This window comes from Phalaenopsis equestris, unplaced genomic scaffold (genome assembly GCF_001263595.1).
Source record: "Phalaenopsis equestris unplaced genomic scaffold, ASM126359v1 Scaffold000499, whole genome shotgun sequence".
NCBI lineage: Eukaryota > Viridiplantae > Streptophyta > Magnoliopsida > Asparagales > Orchidaceae > Phalaenopsis > Phalaenopsis equestris.
The window spans coordinates 36,168-54,254 of record NW_018164939.1 but is presented as its reverse complement, the minus strand read 5'-3'; the positions used below and the strand labels follow the sequence as shown (position 1 = coordinate 54,254).

General features: G+C 35.0%; 1 protein-coding gene across 1 annotated transcript in view; it reads left to right on the top strand.

Moving 5' to 3' along the window:
* Positions 1-18,087, top strand: part of LOC110028169 (flowering time control protein FY-like) — a 44,948-nt gene that overhangs the window by 21,399 nt on the left and 5,462 nt on the right. Inside the window, exons 6-9 of the mRNA XM_020729912.1 lie at positions 914-992; positions 15,450-15,539; positions 15,789-15,877; positions 15,989-16,518. Of these exons, the coding sequence (XP_020585571.1) occupies positions 914-992; positions 15,450-15,539; positions 15,789-15,877; positions 15,989-16,518 (788 nt within the window). The remainder of the gene's footprint in view (positions 1-913; positions 993-15,449; positions 15,540-15,788; positions 15,878-15,988; positions 16,519-18,087) is intronic.

Below are 18,087 nucleotides of genomic sequence, written 5' to 3'. Positions count from 1 at the left end.
GTGGCGTACATGTGAGGGTTAACTAAAGTCTTATGATTTTTTTTTTATCTCGAGGACACATACAATTAAGTGCCATGATAATTCATTTTGCGTGCATTAAGAAAGGTATATTGAAAGTTCTTTTAATTATTCTTAAAATACATATGATGAATAACCTTGCAGAACAAAAGAAATTTGATGGTTTCATGCTTTATGGAATGCTAAATCTAACTTTGTGGAAATAAACAAATGGAATATGTGATGCTTCAACTTGATTGTTTTTTTATACTTGACATGTATAAAAATGAGACGCTGCTGTTTTTCCACTGAGAAAATTAGTGGTGAATGGATTGGATTTGATTGTTCTTTCCGGTTCCCATCAGTCATTAGTTAAGACGAATTTTTTAAAGCAATTTATCTTGAAATATAAAAAACAAAGTTTCTGATAACATAATGTTTTTAACTTATGGCTGCGGAGCCTTATTGAATATTTTGGTTGTTTGCTTTAATATCTCTTTTTTGAACCAAAATCATAACATTTTTCTGAACAATTTTTTGCTTCATGCTTTATTTTTGGGGACAAATTGGAGATGATTTGAAAATTATGAAAAGGCCTGAATTCGGATAAAGATGACAAACAAGAAAAATGTAAGGGAAACCACACATTTTCTGAATTATAGAGCAGCAGCTTGTGTTCTCTTTTACTTGTTTTATGAAGTTCTTTGCTTTTGGTTTTACAATATGTGAATTTATATGCTTGATGCGAGAGAGATGTTCATGTAAATATTTAGCTTGCAACTGTTTGTTGTGAATCATTGCTATTTTGTGGTGTGTAACAATCATGTTTTTGCAGATAACTAGCATTCGATCATGTACTTCAAATTTTAAGTTGACTACTAACATTATTATGTTTGTTTCTACCTTATTGTGCTAGCTTTGGCTTGGCATCCATTTCATGAAGAATATTTTGTTAGTGGAAGTTTTGATGGATCCATCTTCCATTGGCTTGTTGGGTAATCCTTCTTTGATGATCTTTTATTCATTCAATATCCATGTCTCATGATGTTTATTTTGAACTCTTTAACTACTAATTTACTGATGTGTAAGTAGTAATCTTATACGCTTGCAAGATTTATTGAATTATAGCTCAATAATATGCTTGTGCTAGAAGAGTAATAGAAAACTAATTCTACACGAGAAATCTACTTATTGAGTGCCAAGTATATGCTGCTTCTTTTTTAAAATTCTTGTTAACATATCTAAATGCACCATAAATAACCTTTGATGCATAATGGGCTCAAAACTAGGATTTAATTGATGGGGGTTGATAGGCGGGATGGATGTAAACTCAATAAAGATCCCATAGTTTTATCATTGTGGGTCTACCTATAGACCCAATCAACCAATACAACAACAACAACAACAATAACAACAAGTCTTTCTCTACTAAGTGGGGTGGGCTACATGAATCCTTTTCTCCATTGCGTCTTATTGAGTGTCATATTTTCATTTAATTGTAGTAAATTAAGTTCATTTTTTATACAATATGCCCAAGTCTTTCTAGGTCTACCTCTGCCTTAACGTAAGTCAAATCTAATACATCCACTCTCCTAACCGGATCATCATATGGTCAAGAATTAATGTGACCAAACCATCTAAGACGACTTTTTCTAATTGTCCCCCACTGGAGCTACACCAACTCTATCAAAGATATATTCATTTCGCATTTTGTCTCTTAAGTGTAAAATCACTCATCCACCTAAGCATTCTCATTTCGGAAACACTCAACTTATTTATGCTTCTCTTTTAAAGGCCAACATTTTGCGCTATAGAGCATTACAAGTCTCACCACCATCTTATAAGATTTTCCTTTGAGTCTAAGCTATATTTTTTTATCACAATATAGGCCCGAAGCGTTCCTCCACTTCAACCAACCAACTCCATTCCCATCTATATATTCCCATCTATATCACCACTTTGAACAATAGACCCGAGATATCTAAAGCGATCACACCTTTTAATGATTTTATCACCATTGTTACAACTCTGTCAGTAGAGCTACTACTAAAATTACATTTATGTATTCTGTTTTAGTTCTACTAAAACAAAGGTTTTTAGACTCTAATGTTGACCTCCATAATTCAAGTCGAAAGCATACACCAAGCTGCATCCTCCTATAAATGTCCAGTAAGAGCAACCATAACTAAAGCAAGAAGATATGGGCTTAAAGCGGATCCATGATGTAATCCAACTGATATAGGAAAATAATCAGTCAATCCTTCTGTTCGAACACAAGTAACAACTCTAGTATACATATCTTTAATGACTTGAATATGAGTCATATCAACACCTTTCTTCTCTAGAATTCTCTAGAAGGATATCACTTAGAACCTTATCGTAGCTTTTTTCTAAATAAATAAAAGCATATGGAGATCCTCCTTATTCTCTTTTTACTTCTCCATCAAACCTATCAATAAATGTATAGCTTCTATAGTCGACTTGCCCAACATAAATTCAACATTAATATGAGAAAAATGTGCAATACATATTAACCTATGTTCAATTATCCTCTTCCATAATTTTAAAGTATGACACATCAACTTAATTCCTCTATAATTTGCACACTTGTGCATTCTCTTTTTTCTTAATAATAGCAACCAAAATACTCTTTCTTCACTCAAGCATCTTTTTATTTTTAAAATAATATTAAAGAGTTTAATGAACTAACTAACTCCCAAATCTTCTAAATATTTTCACTCTTCAATCGGGATTTCATCAGGTCCTGGAGACTTTACATGCTTGGTTTTCTTTAAAGCCTCGACAACTTTTTCCCTAATGTGACTGTAAAAATGAAACATATTATTATTATTAACAATTTTAAGATCACTAAGGTCTATTGTATCTTCAGAAACTTATTAAAAATTTTATCAATATAACTCACCCACCTATGTTGAATGTTATTTTGTGATTTTCACTCACATATATATTTTCACTCATTTAGTATCTAATCTATTATAAAGTTCACTAAAAACTGAACTTTTATCGTCACATATTGTTCTCTTAGACTCCATACAGTCTATTTTATATTTTTCACAATTCTCTTCGCTTTTACATTTAAAACAATTTTTATAACATAACTTCTTATATTTTATCTTTTCTTACACATTATTATTTCACAACCAACTATTTGTTTTATAGAAATTTTTCCTTTTGATTCTCCAAGTATATCTTTTGTCACTTGTTTAAAGTGTTTGTTACTTTATCTCACCTAGAATTTGCTTCTTCATGAACATCATAAATATTGAAATCTTGAAGTTTACTCATAAAAATAATTTTATTTGTGTCTTTTAGGTTCCCCATCTAGTTTTATGACAATGATTCCTAGTAATCTTTATTTTACAAAACATCATATAATTTTGTGACAATTATTTCAGTACGTCGCTTCTAGGGGACGATGTAGCATTTATACAATGATCAAACTGATTTATATCATGATTTCTCGATAAATTTTACGGTGGCTGTTGACTACCTAACACAACTCTTCACTTTTCATATCCGGCATTTGGGACCCGAAAATGCGAGTGTTAGACCCTATCAACCAATATTATGAGAATTTAAGCTGTAATATTTAGGAAGTTTGATTAACATTTGTGGGTTGCCTCTTTTTAGATTTTGATTAAAGTTGGTGGAAGTATGTATTTAAGATATGCTTTTGAGATTGACACCATGTCGTACATTGAAGGGTTATAATAGCTTGATTGAATGGTTCTAAGGTGTGCAGTATGATCACTTATGGTTCAGAAGTACTAGACATGATTGACAGTCTCAGATGCATGGCATGAACATCCATTGTCCTCAATTTTTGTCTTTTAGAAGCATGTCTAGGATACAAGGCTTTGTTTTAAGGCTTGGTAACATTTGAGCTAACTCCGAATTGGTATTTAATTGATATGTTAGTTTTATTTGTATTTATTTATTAGGGCAGATTGAGTGCTTGAACTCGTTCTTGAGATCCTTCACTTTATTTCCTACTAATTTCCTATGAGTACAAGCACTGACAAATAAAAATAATTGTAAAAAAATAAAATAAAAAAGAAAACATCTGATATGTTTGCTAGTGCAATAGTTGAATGAAGTAATTATTTGTCATTATGATGATCTTAGACAGATTTTTCTTGGAAAAGCTTGTGAATCAAGCGTGATTTGATTTATGGCCTTATAAGTTGGTTGGTTGAGGTATAGATTCTTAAGCATGCCCCTAAATGTCGGGGTTGATAACCTTTAGGACGAGGAATGCCCAAAAGTGGACTGAAAAACTCTAAATACAGAGAGTTCCGTGAATTATGTTTGACTTGATTGGTTACTGAGTTTATGTTGGCCCATTTAATTTGGTTTGTTTAATGGCCTTGTAGCGTGTAAATTGGCTTAAACAAATAGGTTGAGACTGATACCGGAGTTGATCCAAACCCCACAATAGGAAAAACTAATAGTACTTCTTGAAGCAAATAGAAAGTTACAATCAAACACACTTGAAAGGGAAAATACAACACTTGAAACACAAACTAATGTTAGGGCGGATCCCGGGTGAAGGTAGTGATGGTTATAGGGCTTGGTGGGATTGTGGCATGGTAGGGAATGGGTTTCCGGGTTGTTGGTGAGGAGCGGCAGCAATTATTGGTTGCTGGAACAGCAGTGCAGCAAGGGGCAGCAGCCCGGGTGAAGGTGGTGATGGTTAAATGGCTTGGTTGGATAGTGGCAAGGTAGGGAAGGGTTTTCCGGGTTGTTGGTGAGGAGCGGCAGCGATTATGGTGGGTCGGAACAGCAATGTAGCAAGGGGCAGCAGCCCAAACGACAACAGTTGGCTGTTTGGGGTGGCTAGACATCAGGAAAACAACAAGGGGAAAGCGTTGTGGCAATGACAGTAAGCTAGAATGATGGAAACGGCTGGGTGGGTGGTTGAAACAGCATAAAATAGCTCGGATGGCTGTTTCCTGTTGGCAAATGCGGGCAGCAATGACGGCAGCTGCGGCGGTGAAGGCGTGGCACAGCCCAATGAGGACTATCCAAGGGCTGTGGTACCGAGAAATAGCTGGACAATGAGGTACTGCAGGAAGATAACAACGATACTACGGTCGGGGCGGCTGCAACGAGGAGGAAGGCGTGGCAATGAAGCGAGAGGGATGTGGGACGGGATAGAGAATATAATCACCACCTGGAAACCAAGATACAGTCGAAGTACTACTTGGAACCCTAAGATGCATACCTTAAAGGGAAGAAGAGACGTCGACGGTTATCCCGATACAAAACAAAAGAAAAAACTGATTTCTAAACCCTAATACAATACATATATAGGAAATGATTCAAAATGAATGAAAGCATAAGAAAGGAAAATAGGGTTATTTCAACGCTTCTCCCGCTATAGCTATTCTCGCGGTACTATATGAGCTACAATACTGCGGAAAATTTGAGTGGTAAGAACCGGCGTCCGAGACTTAACATCAAGTGGAAGTTCTATGAGAGGGACTTGCAACTTTAAGGGTGGGAGAAGTTACGAAATTTGAGAATAAAGAAGCTTGGGAGTAGGCTTACAGCCTTGCTTTGGTGGTTTACTTTAACACACATTGATGCCCCTTTGATCAACTTTGAATTAACAAACTCAAAATTGTGCTCTTGGCTTCTTTGTTATACCAGTATGGCAACAAAAAGCACACTGGACTCGTATAAGCACGCCAATAAGCATTCCAACCTTTTAAGAAATATGCTAGCATATTGCAAATTGTATTGATGCAACTTTAACACCAAAGTTATCCCATATTTATGCCAAGGGCTCCCATCAGTGATCCCTTTTTAACCTAAATGATTATAATGCACATTTAAAAGTTTTTCTAAAATTAAGGTTTAGCTCAACTCAATCAAAATTTTTTATTTCGAGTGGAAGTTCAGCTTACTTGAACTTAACTCGTTGCTTGCCTTAGGTCCATTAATCTAGGTAAAAATATGTACAGCTTCCATGTTTTTATTAACTTTCATTAGCTTTCATTTTTCTAAGCTGTGTTGTAGTCCCCATTATCTCATAAGGAGGATTTGACTTAGTAGGAGGCTTTATTGGTTTTCTCCAATTTTGCTTAACCATGGAGCCCACTTTTATTCATAACATTTCAATAATGAAAGGAATTGTAGGTTCTGCTTAGATTCTTTGTTCAAGATTTAAGACTTTCATATGCCAATGGGTCTTACAACAGCATATTTAGCTCGTTTTTTTTCCCTAAACTACGGATCACGGTTGGGAAAAACCCATTGCCTTTCTTAATGCACTAAGATTGAACCTAAATATACAAAATATGGTGGGTGGCAGTATTTGATTCTTTACTTGACGAAAAATTTTCTGGGTCGTGGGACTATGAAGATGGCCATGGGGATGAGACCACATTGGTATGCTTATCCTCATATTTTTCTCTAGGATTTAATAAAAATGATAAAAGTAGTGTGCTCTCTCAATGCTATATTGGAATATGACATGTTTACATCTTGGGATGGGCTATTAGTCACATGCTGTAGAATTCTGAATATAATTTTATTTCTGGCTCACTCAAATCAATTACACCTTGCTATAATAATAATAATAATAATAAAATGAATCAAAATAAGAATCCCTCCAAATAGGATTCAAATAGAAAAATAGGAGAAAACAAAAATAAAAACACAATTAGTGAAATATATTATGATGAAAGAAAATTAAATTCTTCCTAATCAGTTATGTTGATTGAAACTTTCTTACACCAGTTAGTCTGAGGGAAAAAAAAATAAATTTCTTCCTAATATGTTATGTTAATTGACACTTTCTTACACTCCACAAGTTAGGTTGTGTATATATTGTACAAACCAAGATGGGACTTCAATTTCATCAGGAGGGTAGTGTTTTGGAGAGAATATTCACAATCTGAAGTTTTTTTGGAACATAGTTGAGTTGAACAATTCAATTAATCTTTTTTTGAGATAAAATGTCTGTCAATTTTGATATGTTTAGTTTTGTCTTGATGCACGAGATATATGGCTATACTAATTGCTGCTTAGCTATCACTGAACCTCTTACTTGTCTTTCGTCTCAAACTTAAGCTCCCTTAATAGTTTTTGAATCCACTTTCCCTCTCATATTCATAGTGCAAGAGGGTGATATTCAAATTCTTTACTATGAGAGAAAATAGCTTGCATTTTCTTCTTCCACATGACGAGATTGTCCTAAACGTATCAACAACATTCAGTGATTGATTTTCTATCAATTACCTCTACCGCCTACTTGGCATCTTTATATATCCCAGCATCATGATTTTCATATCTTTTGAAGAGTAAACCATATCCAATTGTCATCTTCAAGTATCTCATGATTTTGTTCCAAATGATCATCATTTGGATTATTCATATGCTGGCCTATTACACTCATTGAATACATAATATCAAAACTTGTGTGTGATAGGTAAAGTTTTTTGCTCATAAGTTTTTGATATTGGTAGGAATTAATTCTGGCTCTTGAGAGTCTTAGGTCTTCATAGTGTTCTTGATATGATTAGTGTTTCTTCTGGTTTAGACTCTTGAGAGTCTTAGGTCTTCATAGTATTTTTGATATGATCAATGTTTCTTCTGGTTTATGTATAAAATTCTTGATAATTAGTGCTTTGTTAAGGTGGAGTAAAGACAATTGCGATAGTTTCTGTGACAAAATTTGGTTTTTCGAGAGGGTTGGTTGAGGGACAAAATTTGATTTAATTAAAGGAGAAATGACATGTATATTGGAAAAAGTCTCAAATTTAATATATTGTTGACTTTTCCTTATTAGATTTAGGAAAATAAGATTGATTGTCAAAGAAGGTGAAAAGATCTTTGGACTTGTATATTTTTCATATTTGATTGGTTGGGGAGTAGCATTTATGCCATTTTTTATTTTAGTAACCAAGGGGATGCATTTGAGAGACATGGGATCAAATTTGGTGCAATGTTGTTGTTGAGTGTGAGCAAAGGCCGAACAACCAAATATCTTTAATGGGGAAGTCAGAAGAAAGAGAACCTATATGTGGGTAGAACCACATTAGAATATTATGATGAATTTAAAATTTTTATTATTCTATTGATGAGTATGTGGCAGTGAGAATGTCTTCCCCCAAAAATTATTTAGGTATATGATTAAACAACATATTGAGACAACCACCTCAAATAGGTGTCTATTTTTCCTTTCAACACCCCATTTTGTTGAGAATCCACACCAAAACTTATATGGATAATTCCATGCTTAAAGATATAAGGGCTAAAGATGTAATTAAAGTATTCCCCTGCATTTTCAGTTTTAAGAATTTGAATTTTGCTTTAGAATTTATTAAGGATCATGGAATGACAGGATTTAAATATGGTGGTTGTTTCACTTTTTTTTTCGTAAGGTTTTTTTTTTAGTTGCTCTTTTGTGGTCATTTATGAATGATACAAACTATTATGCTTCATTTATATTGTTTAATTGTGAGGTTCTTCGAATATCACTATGAATTATAGGGAAAATGTTGTGAAAATTTGTATTGCAATTTAGCGTTTACATGTCTGATATGTTTTGCATTAATAAAGGTTAGGCTTTCTAGTGATAAATAGACATGGAAATTTTTTTTCCACGTATGCAAAATTTGGATGACAAGATGACTGACATGAATTTCAACTAGCACAACATTAATAAAATTTGAACTAGACTCATAATTACTACTTGACGGATGATAATGCCTATCGATTAAGTTTTTTTTTCTTTTTGAGCAAGTGTATACCACAATACATCTCAATACTGCTAATCACCTTCACCAAATTCACAACTTGAACATCACAACAACTGGAATAAAATGAAGTCACATTTTTAAGTCACTAGTAAGTTGGTTAAGTGTAGGTTATAATTTAATTTTGGAACATAAAGAATTGAGTATTGATGAAGATTCTTTGTCGATTTGTCTGATCCAATTCTTACTATTGGTGAAAATGAACCATCAGCTATTGAAACTACAGAGCGACTAGTGCATGTTGTAATTTTTGAAGACATTGATTCTTTTGTCATATGATCTGAAACTCCATAGCCAACTATCCAAAGTTTTGATTTATTGCTTTGTACACCAAAAGCGTTGAATAAGATATCTTGGTGTGCTAACATGATAATACGTTGCTCAACAGAGGATAGCGATGCTTGTTCAAAACAAGAATTATTGCTAAAAATTTTTGGTAGTGTCTCTTTGGTGAACATGTTGAATTCTGAATTATTATTGTTTGTGACAATAACGTTCGCATCGTTCTCCTTATCATATCATTCATTGGATGGCTTCCAATTTACAACTATATCATGTAATTTCCAACAATTTTCTTCACATGATCATGTTCTTATAATGGTTGCACAACGGTCGTCTTTTCTTGGGCTTATTATTTTGAGATATGTGAGTGCAGAAGCCTTACTTTTCAGCATATGGTGTGGTGTGATGTCTGTCATCATTAACTTCTTTTTGATTTTCTCCCTATTTATGGTCCATAATTCTCCCATCGACTTCATCTAGCTCTTTATTGAGGCTAAGAAGGATTTTTATAGTCCTTTTTATTGAATAATCTTCCTATACAAGATAAAATCAAAAGAGCATTTCCAAGAATAAACCTCGTGCACGTCTAGTTGCAGCCAACAACATGTGAAGAGTGTTAAAATATCGAGTAACACTCAATTCTCTTTGTCGTAAATCATGTAGTTTGGTCTTAGTCTCAAATATCTCTTTATCGTAAAACATGTGAAGACCTGTTGCCCAAATGAAATGAGAGGAGGATCCTTAGTCTGACTGCTCAATTGGATGAGCGACAATAACTAAAGGAACAATGATAGAATTTGTTAGCTGATAACTCGTGGGTCGCTGGGCATGCCAACTTGATTGCAAGCTGAATTGATCTGTGATTTAACAAATTGAAGTGAGAAACAATCTTCAAAAGAAATGATCTGCGAAAAGAGAACTGAGTGATCAGAAAATCTACGAAAATTGATCGCCAGATTCAAATCGACTTCAAAATTGTTCAAATAATCTATGCTCTGATTGAACGGAGCGATGGAGGGATCGTGTAAGAGAGATATGAAGGCAACATGCGAGATATGTTAGTTGGAGCCCGATAACTTCCGATCCCGCCTTCCGTTTCGCGAAATCGGTGCCAGAGCTCCCTGTTCCCGATCGCGAAGGATCGCTCCACTTTCGCCCGTGCCTGATCGCGAAATGTTTCGAACCGCTCCCGCCAACTCCCTCTCATGTTCGCGAATTGATGCTTCTCTCTTCCTGTTCGCGATAAAAAGGTTCACACGACTCTCCTTCGGTTTGTATGAGATGTCACGGTTTGGGTTCTTCGGTTTCTTTGGGATAGAGGAAGTTTTCCTCGAGGCATAGAAAGAGAAGTGCAAGCGGTAGTTCCTTGTGGCAGAAGGAAGAAGAAGAAAGAAGAAGAATATTGTTCTCTCTTGGCTTATTCTTGGTGGCTTGTGACTGAAAAGAAATTGTGTTTATTTCTCTTGTAAGTTTATCTTCTTCGGTGTATCTCTGTGTAGAGTTTTCTTCGGTGTATCTCGATGTAGAGAGAGAAGAAGAGAGAGCAACGAAGTGAGAGTGAGAGATTCCTCTTGTAAGTCGAGGTGATCGAGTGGTGTAAATTCCTCTAGTAAAATCCTCTGCAACTCCGTGGACGTAGACAATTTGTCGAACCACATAAATCTATATTCCGCTGTGGTGTTACTGTTCTTTCTGGTGCGATTTTTCTCGTTCTATTTTTCGCTTTGTCGATCATTCTCCTGTTTGATTTATATATATACCACATAAACAGATATATCTATAGATCTCGACGCAACAACTGATATCAGAGCTTTGTTCGAATCTGAGGAAGAATGACGGCTGCAGATGAAGTGAAAGTTTCAGGGATCGAGAAGTTTGATGACATAGATTTTGTTTACTAGAGAATGCAGATAAAAAAATTATCTTTATGGGAAGAAACTTCATCTTCCGTTATTGGGGAAAAAACTTGAAAGGATGGACGAGGCTGAATGCAATTTGTTGGATCGACAGACTCTGGGGGTTATTCGATTGACCATGTCGAGGTCCGTTGCACACATCGTCGTCAAGGAGAAGACGACTGCAGATCTCATGAGAGTCTTATCAGATGTGTATGAAAAGTCATCGACGAATAACAAGGTGTACTTGATGAATAAGATTCAACTTGAAGACGGTGGAAGACGTTTCTGTTGCTCAATATCTGAATGATTTCAATACTATCACAAATCAATTTTCGTCTGTTGAAATTGATTTTGATGTTGAGATACGTGCGCTAGCATCGTTGTCAAATAGTTGAGAAGCCATGATGATGACAATTAGCAGTTCTGCAGGTAAATCTAAACTGCAATGCGATGATATTTGTGATTTGATTTTAGCTGAGGAAGTTCGCAGGAAATATTCTGGCGAGATCTCAGGTATGAGTTTAAACTGAATGTTGATTTCAGAGGGAGATGACATGCCATAAGCTCAAATAAAGGGATATCAAAATTAAAGTTTGGTCAACTTACAACCTGCTGGATTGTGGCAAGGCTGACCACATAATGAGGAACTGTAGGAATCCCAAAAATATGAAGAATGATAGCGTAAATGTGGTATTTGAAGTACATTATGCATTATTGCTGACAGTTCATACTTCTGTTGATGATGAAAGTAAAGAGGAAAGTGGGTCCGGAGCACCTATTCTTATTGTTCCACAGATAGATGTTGAAGAACCACAGAGCCGTGAAGAAATCTTGCAGGATGAAATTTCGAGCAAGTAGGAGCTGACAGAATTTCCACAAGGGAAGAAGACATTACATAACAAGTGGGTGTACCAGGTGAAGACTAAGCGTGATGTCAGTAAGAGGTATAAGGCTAGACTTGTTGAAAAAGACTTTCAACAGCGGTAGGATATTGCCCATGCAGTGAGAGTTGTAAGCAGAGACGAGTAATCCGGGAAATAGCTTGGAGGTGCAAGACTATTTAGACTCTATTGATATGTTGACTGAGGGTGTTACTCTTGAGAAACTGAAGTTTTGCACATCTTCAGTTGGTTTTCTAGAGTGAAGACAAGACTTTGAGTTGAAGAGGTGGATGATTCAAGTTGGAGGATTCATGTTTGAAGAAAAAGGCGACATTGTTAGTGGAGGAGATTAGTTCGAGGAAGGAGATGTTGTAGCATGTGTATCAATCTCCATGTGGGAGATTTGTTAGCTGGAGCCCGATAACTCCTGATCTCGCCTTCCGTTTCGCGAATCGGCGCCAAAGCTCCCTGTTCCAGATCGCGAAAGATCGCGCCACTTCCGCCCCCGCCCGATCGCGCGATTTTGAACCGCTCCCGTCAACTTTCGGTTATGTTCGTGAATTGACGCTCCTCTCTTCCTATTCGCGATAAAAAGGTTCACATGACTCCCCTTCGGTTTGTATGAGAAGTCACAATTTGAGTTCTTCGGTTTCCTCAGGATAGAGGAAGATTTCCTCAGGGCAGAGGAAGAGAAGTTCAAGAGGTAGTTCCTTGCGACAGAGGAAGAAAGAAGAAGAAGAATATTGTTCTCTCTTAGTTTTTAATTGTTGGCTTGTGGCTGAAAAGAAATTAAGTTTGTTTCTCTTGTAAGTTTATCTTCTTCGGTGTATCTCTGTGTAGAGTTTTCTTCGGTGTATCTCAATGTAGAGAGAGAATAACAAAGAGAGAAGAAGAGGGAGCAATGAGGTGAGAGTGAGAGATTCTTCTTGTAAGTCGAGGTGATCGACTGGTGTATGTTCCTCAAGTAGTAAAATCCTCTATAACTTTGTGGACGTAGACAATTTCCCGAACCACGTAAATCTGTGTCATCCGCTGTGGTGTTACTGTTCTTTTTTGGTGTGATTTCTCTTGTTATATTTTTTTGCTTCGTCTATCGTTCTCCTGTTTGATTTATATATTATACCACATCAACTGTTATATCTATAGATCTCGACGCAACAAGATATGCATATGAGAGAAGCGAAGATTAAGGTTAGGGTTGGTGTTGAAAACAACTTCGTAGAATCCTATGAATTTGTCATTGTTGACGGTACGTACGAGTTCAAGTCAGGTTGTCGACCTTAGAAACTTCGTCATTTTACGACTCATTGGATGAAGTTGTCGTTGGAAACACAGATAAGCTTCGACACTCTTCGACATCGATGATGAGCAGCGACTACGACTGCGAGTGAGAATGAAAATGAAAAGAGTATTGTTTGGCTTTGATATCATGTAGAATTCTGAAAATAATATTTTTTCTAACTTGTTCAAATCCATTATACCTTTATTCATGTGAATTATAGTGAAATGAATCAAAATAGGAATCCTTGTGAATAGGAAAACAATAGAAATATAGGAAAAAAAAACAGAAACAAAAACACTATTAAATTTCTTCCTAATTAGATTTGCTGATTGATACTTTCCTACACGAACAAATGTGATTGTCAAGGTGTGGCACGGTTTGTAACAGGAAGGATTGAGAAAGAGAGGCAATGTAGGGAAGGCTATACTTAAGTCGCTCATCACTAATAGTTGTTACCCTGCCCTCACACCATCATTTCATTGTTTACTCATAGTGACTACCCCTTTCATATGAATTCTTGTTGATTTTAATAGAGGGTTGAAGTTCTTTTGATTAGGGGAAGATAGCCAAATGATGTGGGTTTGCAATTGTTTCTCGTTACATTTGGGGTTAGGCTATGTGAGTGTTCATTTGTTGAGGAAAAATATTGGTGATGTCACAAATGAGAAAGAAGTGGTTTGTACTTGAAAGATTGTGGTGTCGATGGGGCTATAAATTTGACTGCAATGCGTAGAGAGGGCTCACATTTGGGTATCATGAATTTTTGATGCATGTGATTTGCCAGAAAGGAGCTTGCTTGAACCTGCGGCTAAGGCTAGTAGATTGTCTCCAATTTTTTTTTTTTTTATGTCTTCTTTTTATTAAATAGATAATGTGTGGGTAAGGATTGCATGGTGAAAGGATTCAATGATGGATGCATTTAAAGCTCTAGGTTGTTCTGATAACAAGCCGAATAAAGCATTTAAAGTTTCCATGTGAAATTTATGTAATTATTTATTAAAGTAACGAGTTGTAAATTATCTAATTCGCATATGAAACGATAATCAGTTAATTGATAGAAAGATTACTGTTACTAATCTATTAACTCAAGTTAAATAGCAAATTAATTCTTGCAAAATTTGATGCTGATAATGGCTTTTAAACTCCTTGTTTAGGAAGGTCTTTGAGGCAGATCTCAGGCAGCTTGGAATTGAGGCGCACAAAAAATGCCTTGAGACTTAGTTTCACTATCACTAATGAGGCTTATGGTTTTTTTTTTTTTGTCAATGTTGTACGTCTGGAGGCTTTATGCCTTGAATCGCTTAAAGCAATGCCTCCATCTGATCATGCAAAATATTATTATATTATATTATATTATATGATTAATGTATCTCTTATATTATTTGTAATCTATCTGATAAAATATCTCAAAATATAAAACAAGTTTTTTTTTTTATTACATAATTATATTAGTTTATTTTCTTTTTAATTATATTTGATCTAATTTAGTCGATATAATCAGTAAGAAGAAAAGTATAGTATCAAAGAAATTTGTAAAACCAATAAGATAAAAATTCAAATGATTATGAAGTTATTATTTATGATGATTCTTATAATACTGATGAAAATACGAATTAGGTCATCGTGATTTTTTGTTCTCATAGTGGATTTATTTTTAAGTGAATGCTTGCCATATGTTTGTTTTAAAATTTTAGTGATAATAAATTAAATATATCAGTGATCTATGTTTTATTTATGAATTATTGTAATTTAATGATTCTTTTTGTATTGTGAGGCTTAAGCGTCACCTCACCAGGGCAAAACTTTCCAGTTTCGCGTTTCACATTTTTAAAACTTGTTTAAAACTTGCTTAAAGTAAATACATGCATAGTATTTTAAATATGAAATTTTCTTTTACTTCATATTATATTATACATTATTTTCTGTTATAGTATTTTGAAATCAAGCATCTTATCACATCTCAAATTATAAGATTTACATACTTTGTAACGTTGACCCATCCAATGTGCCAAATGGGTCTTCAAAATCTTCAAAGTCCTATTTTTGGGAAAATTTAGAAGTTAGATGCTAAATTGAATTTCGATACAAGTCAAATTGGTGCTCTTAGTACAGAACAACTATCTTCTACAAGTGTTCGTTCTCCATAAGGAAAAATTATATTTGTGAATTAATTCCATTTAGGATAACCAAACTGCCCAAAATTTGCATACTACAGTTTGACAAACTAGGAAATATGCTGCATTATGATTTAGCAAAATTTCTTATGTTATCCTTTTCTTTAAATGTTTTTATCACTCTCTTACTAAATCATTGACTTCAACAGTCATGAGAATCCTCAGGTTGAACTGCCTGGGGCACATGATAGTTGCGTGTGGGATCTTTCTTGGCATCCTATTGGCTATTTACTTTGCAGGTATGTGAATTCTTAGAATCCATTAAAAATTTATAGTTTATTAATTTTAAGGTATGCTTGGTGTTTTCAAAATTTTTATTTTGGCTTTACTGCTGAAATAGTGGTTTGCTTGATTTGTTTTAGAAGTTGTGTTCAAAGTTCGAACTATCATTTTAGCATGCTTCCAGTGGAATATCCATGTGTGCTATTGATGATTATGATTTATAATTCATTTTCATTACAACATTATATTTTAATGTCATGCTGCAGCGGCGGAAATGATCATGCTACGAGGTTTTGGTGTAGAAATCGTCCTGGTGATCAAGCCCGCGATAAATACAATGCTTTCCACGCCCAAGGTTCTTTGAATTGCTCTTTCACCCTTCTCAGTGCAGGATAGAACAAAATTCTTTGTATATTAATATGGTTTTTCATGTTTGTTTTAAGCTTTTACCGCTTAATGTTTCCAGGCTATGGTGACCAGAATCCTTCTTTCGTTGGACGACCAATGAGTGGTTACCCAATGCCTGAAGCCCCGCCGACTCCTGGAGCTTTTGCAGCTGGATTGCCGCGAAATGAAGGGAATATTCCTGGTATTGGAGTCGCAATGCCATTGTCCGCCCAATCTCTCGACGGTTCCGATCAAGAGCAACGACCCCAAATTCCCGGAATTCCACTTGGTGGAGCACCTCCTCTTCCCCCTGGTCCCCACCCATCCCTTTTGGCTGCTGGGCAGCAGCAAGCTTATCAACAAGTTGTTCAGCAAGTGCCTCAACAGCAGCAGCAGCAGCTTCCACCATTTCCACAGCAGATGGTACCTATGCCTCTGGCACCTCCAACTATGAACCCCTTGCAGCCTCCTGCACATTTATCGCTCCTTCCGCATCATCTATCTCGGCCGCCCCCTCAAATGCAATCCCTTGGTATGCCTAACACCATGCCTTCTTCCATGCCTTCGTCTATGGTTCCTTCAATGCCCATGTCGATGCCTAATCCCATGGTATGCTACTACCCACTAGCTATTAATTACTATTATTATCTTATTTATGTTGATTTAGATTTTAATGTTCCTCTTTCCTGGTCTAAAGAGCTCACCAGTGTCATTGATCTTTTTGTTTTAATGTTTTTTAGGGAAAAAAGAGTTATGGACTGCAATTTTCCAAGATTCTAGATTCATTTAATGACAATTTTTAGTGGGATTGTGTTTCATGATGAACCTGTCTTCAAACAACCTCATATTTAACTAACTGATTTTACTTTTCACTTATGTCAGGGCTCTGTTATTTAAATGAGAGAGAAAATGAATTGAAATTTCTGTTTAGTTATAAAATTCAAGCCAATATTTGGTTTATTTTTCTCACCTTTCATCTTTGTAATTTTCAAGTTATTCGAATCTTATTCTAGTCGCACTTATTGATTAGAATCATAGCTTTTATAAATACTTGATGGATTAATACATCAGTTTGAGACTTGTAGTTTTGCTGGTCTAAATGAGTTTGTGCTTATAACTTCAGGCTGCACCTTAAATGCTGTTTGCTGTTTCTCATTTTCATTATAGCTTTATTTGGATTAAATAGAAGTGCAGGATAATAAATGAAAGTTCAATAATTTAAGGGTTGATTATGTGCATACAACTATGATTTAAAATTTTCAAGCTTATTTTCTTATATTTTCAATCAAAATCATATTATTCTAATGCACCTTTGCATGAGCTTTTTAGTAGGGTATCGAACGAATTGTGACGAGTAAAGCAGGATTTTATTCATGCTTGGGCTTTTTTATAAAATTTGAGCTCGAGCTCAAATCAAGTTTTTGTGTTATGTTCAAGCTTTTGTTCGTTTATTATTTTGTTTGTTTGAGCTTAGTTCATGTTATAAAAATAGTTGGTGATGAAATAATGATGTGCAAGAAAAGATAAAATATAAGAGGTCTTGTTATAAAAATTGGTTTAAATGTAAAAGTTTAGATAACAAGGAAAAATATCAAACGACCCGCAGGAAATCTAAAAGAGCAATCTGTGACACTAAAAATTTTGCTTTTAATGATCTTTACAATAGATTAGATGCTAAGGATGGTGAAAAATATATGTTTAAACTAGTCAAACAAAGAGAGAAAAAAAGTAAAGTTTTAACTCAAGTAAAGTGTATTAAAGATGAAAATAAAAAAGTACTTTTCTTAGAAAAAGATATTCTACATGGGTGGGTGAGTTATTTTGATAAACTTTTTAATGAAGTTTCTGAAAATACGATCGACCTCAGTGATCTTAATATCGTGAATAATAATAAAATGTTTCATTTTTACCGTTGCATTAGTAAAATAGAAGTTGAGGAGGCCTTAAAGAAACTAAAGGTGGAAAGTCTATAGGACCTGATGATATTCCAATTGAAGTGTGGAAATATTTAGGAGATTTGGGAGTTTCTTGGTTTACTAAACTCTTTAATATTATTTTAAAAACTAAAAAGATGCCTGAGGAGTGGAGGGAGAGTATTTTGGTCCCCATTCTTAAGAATAAACGGATGCACAAGACTGCAAATTATAGAGGAATTAAGTTGATGTGTCATACATTAAA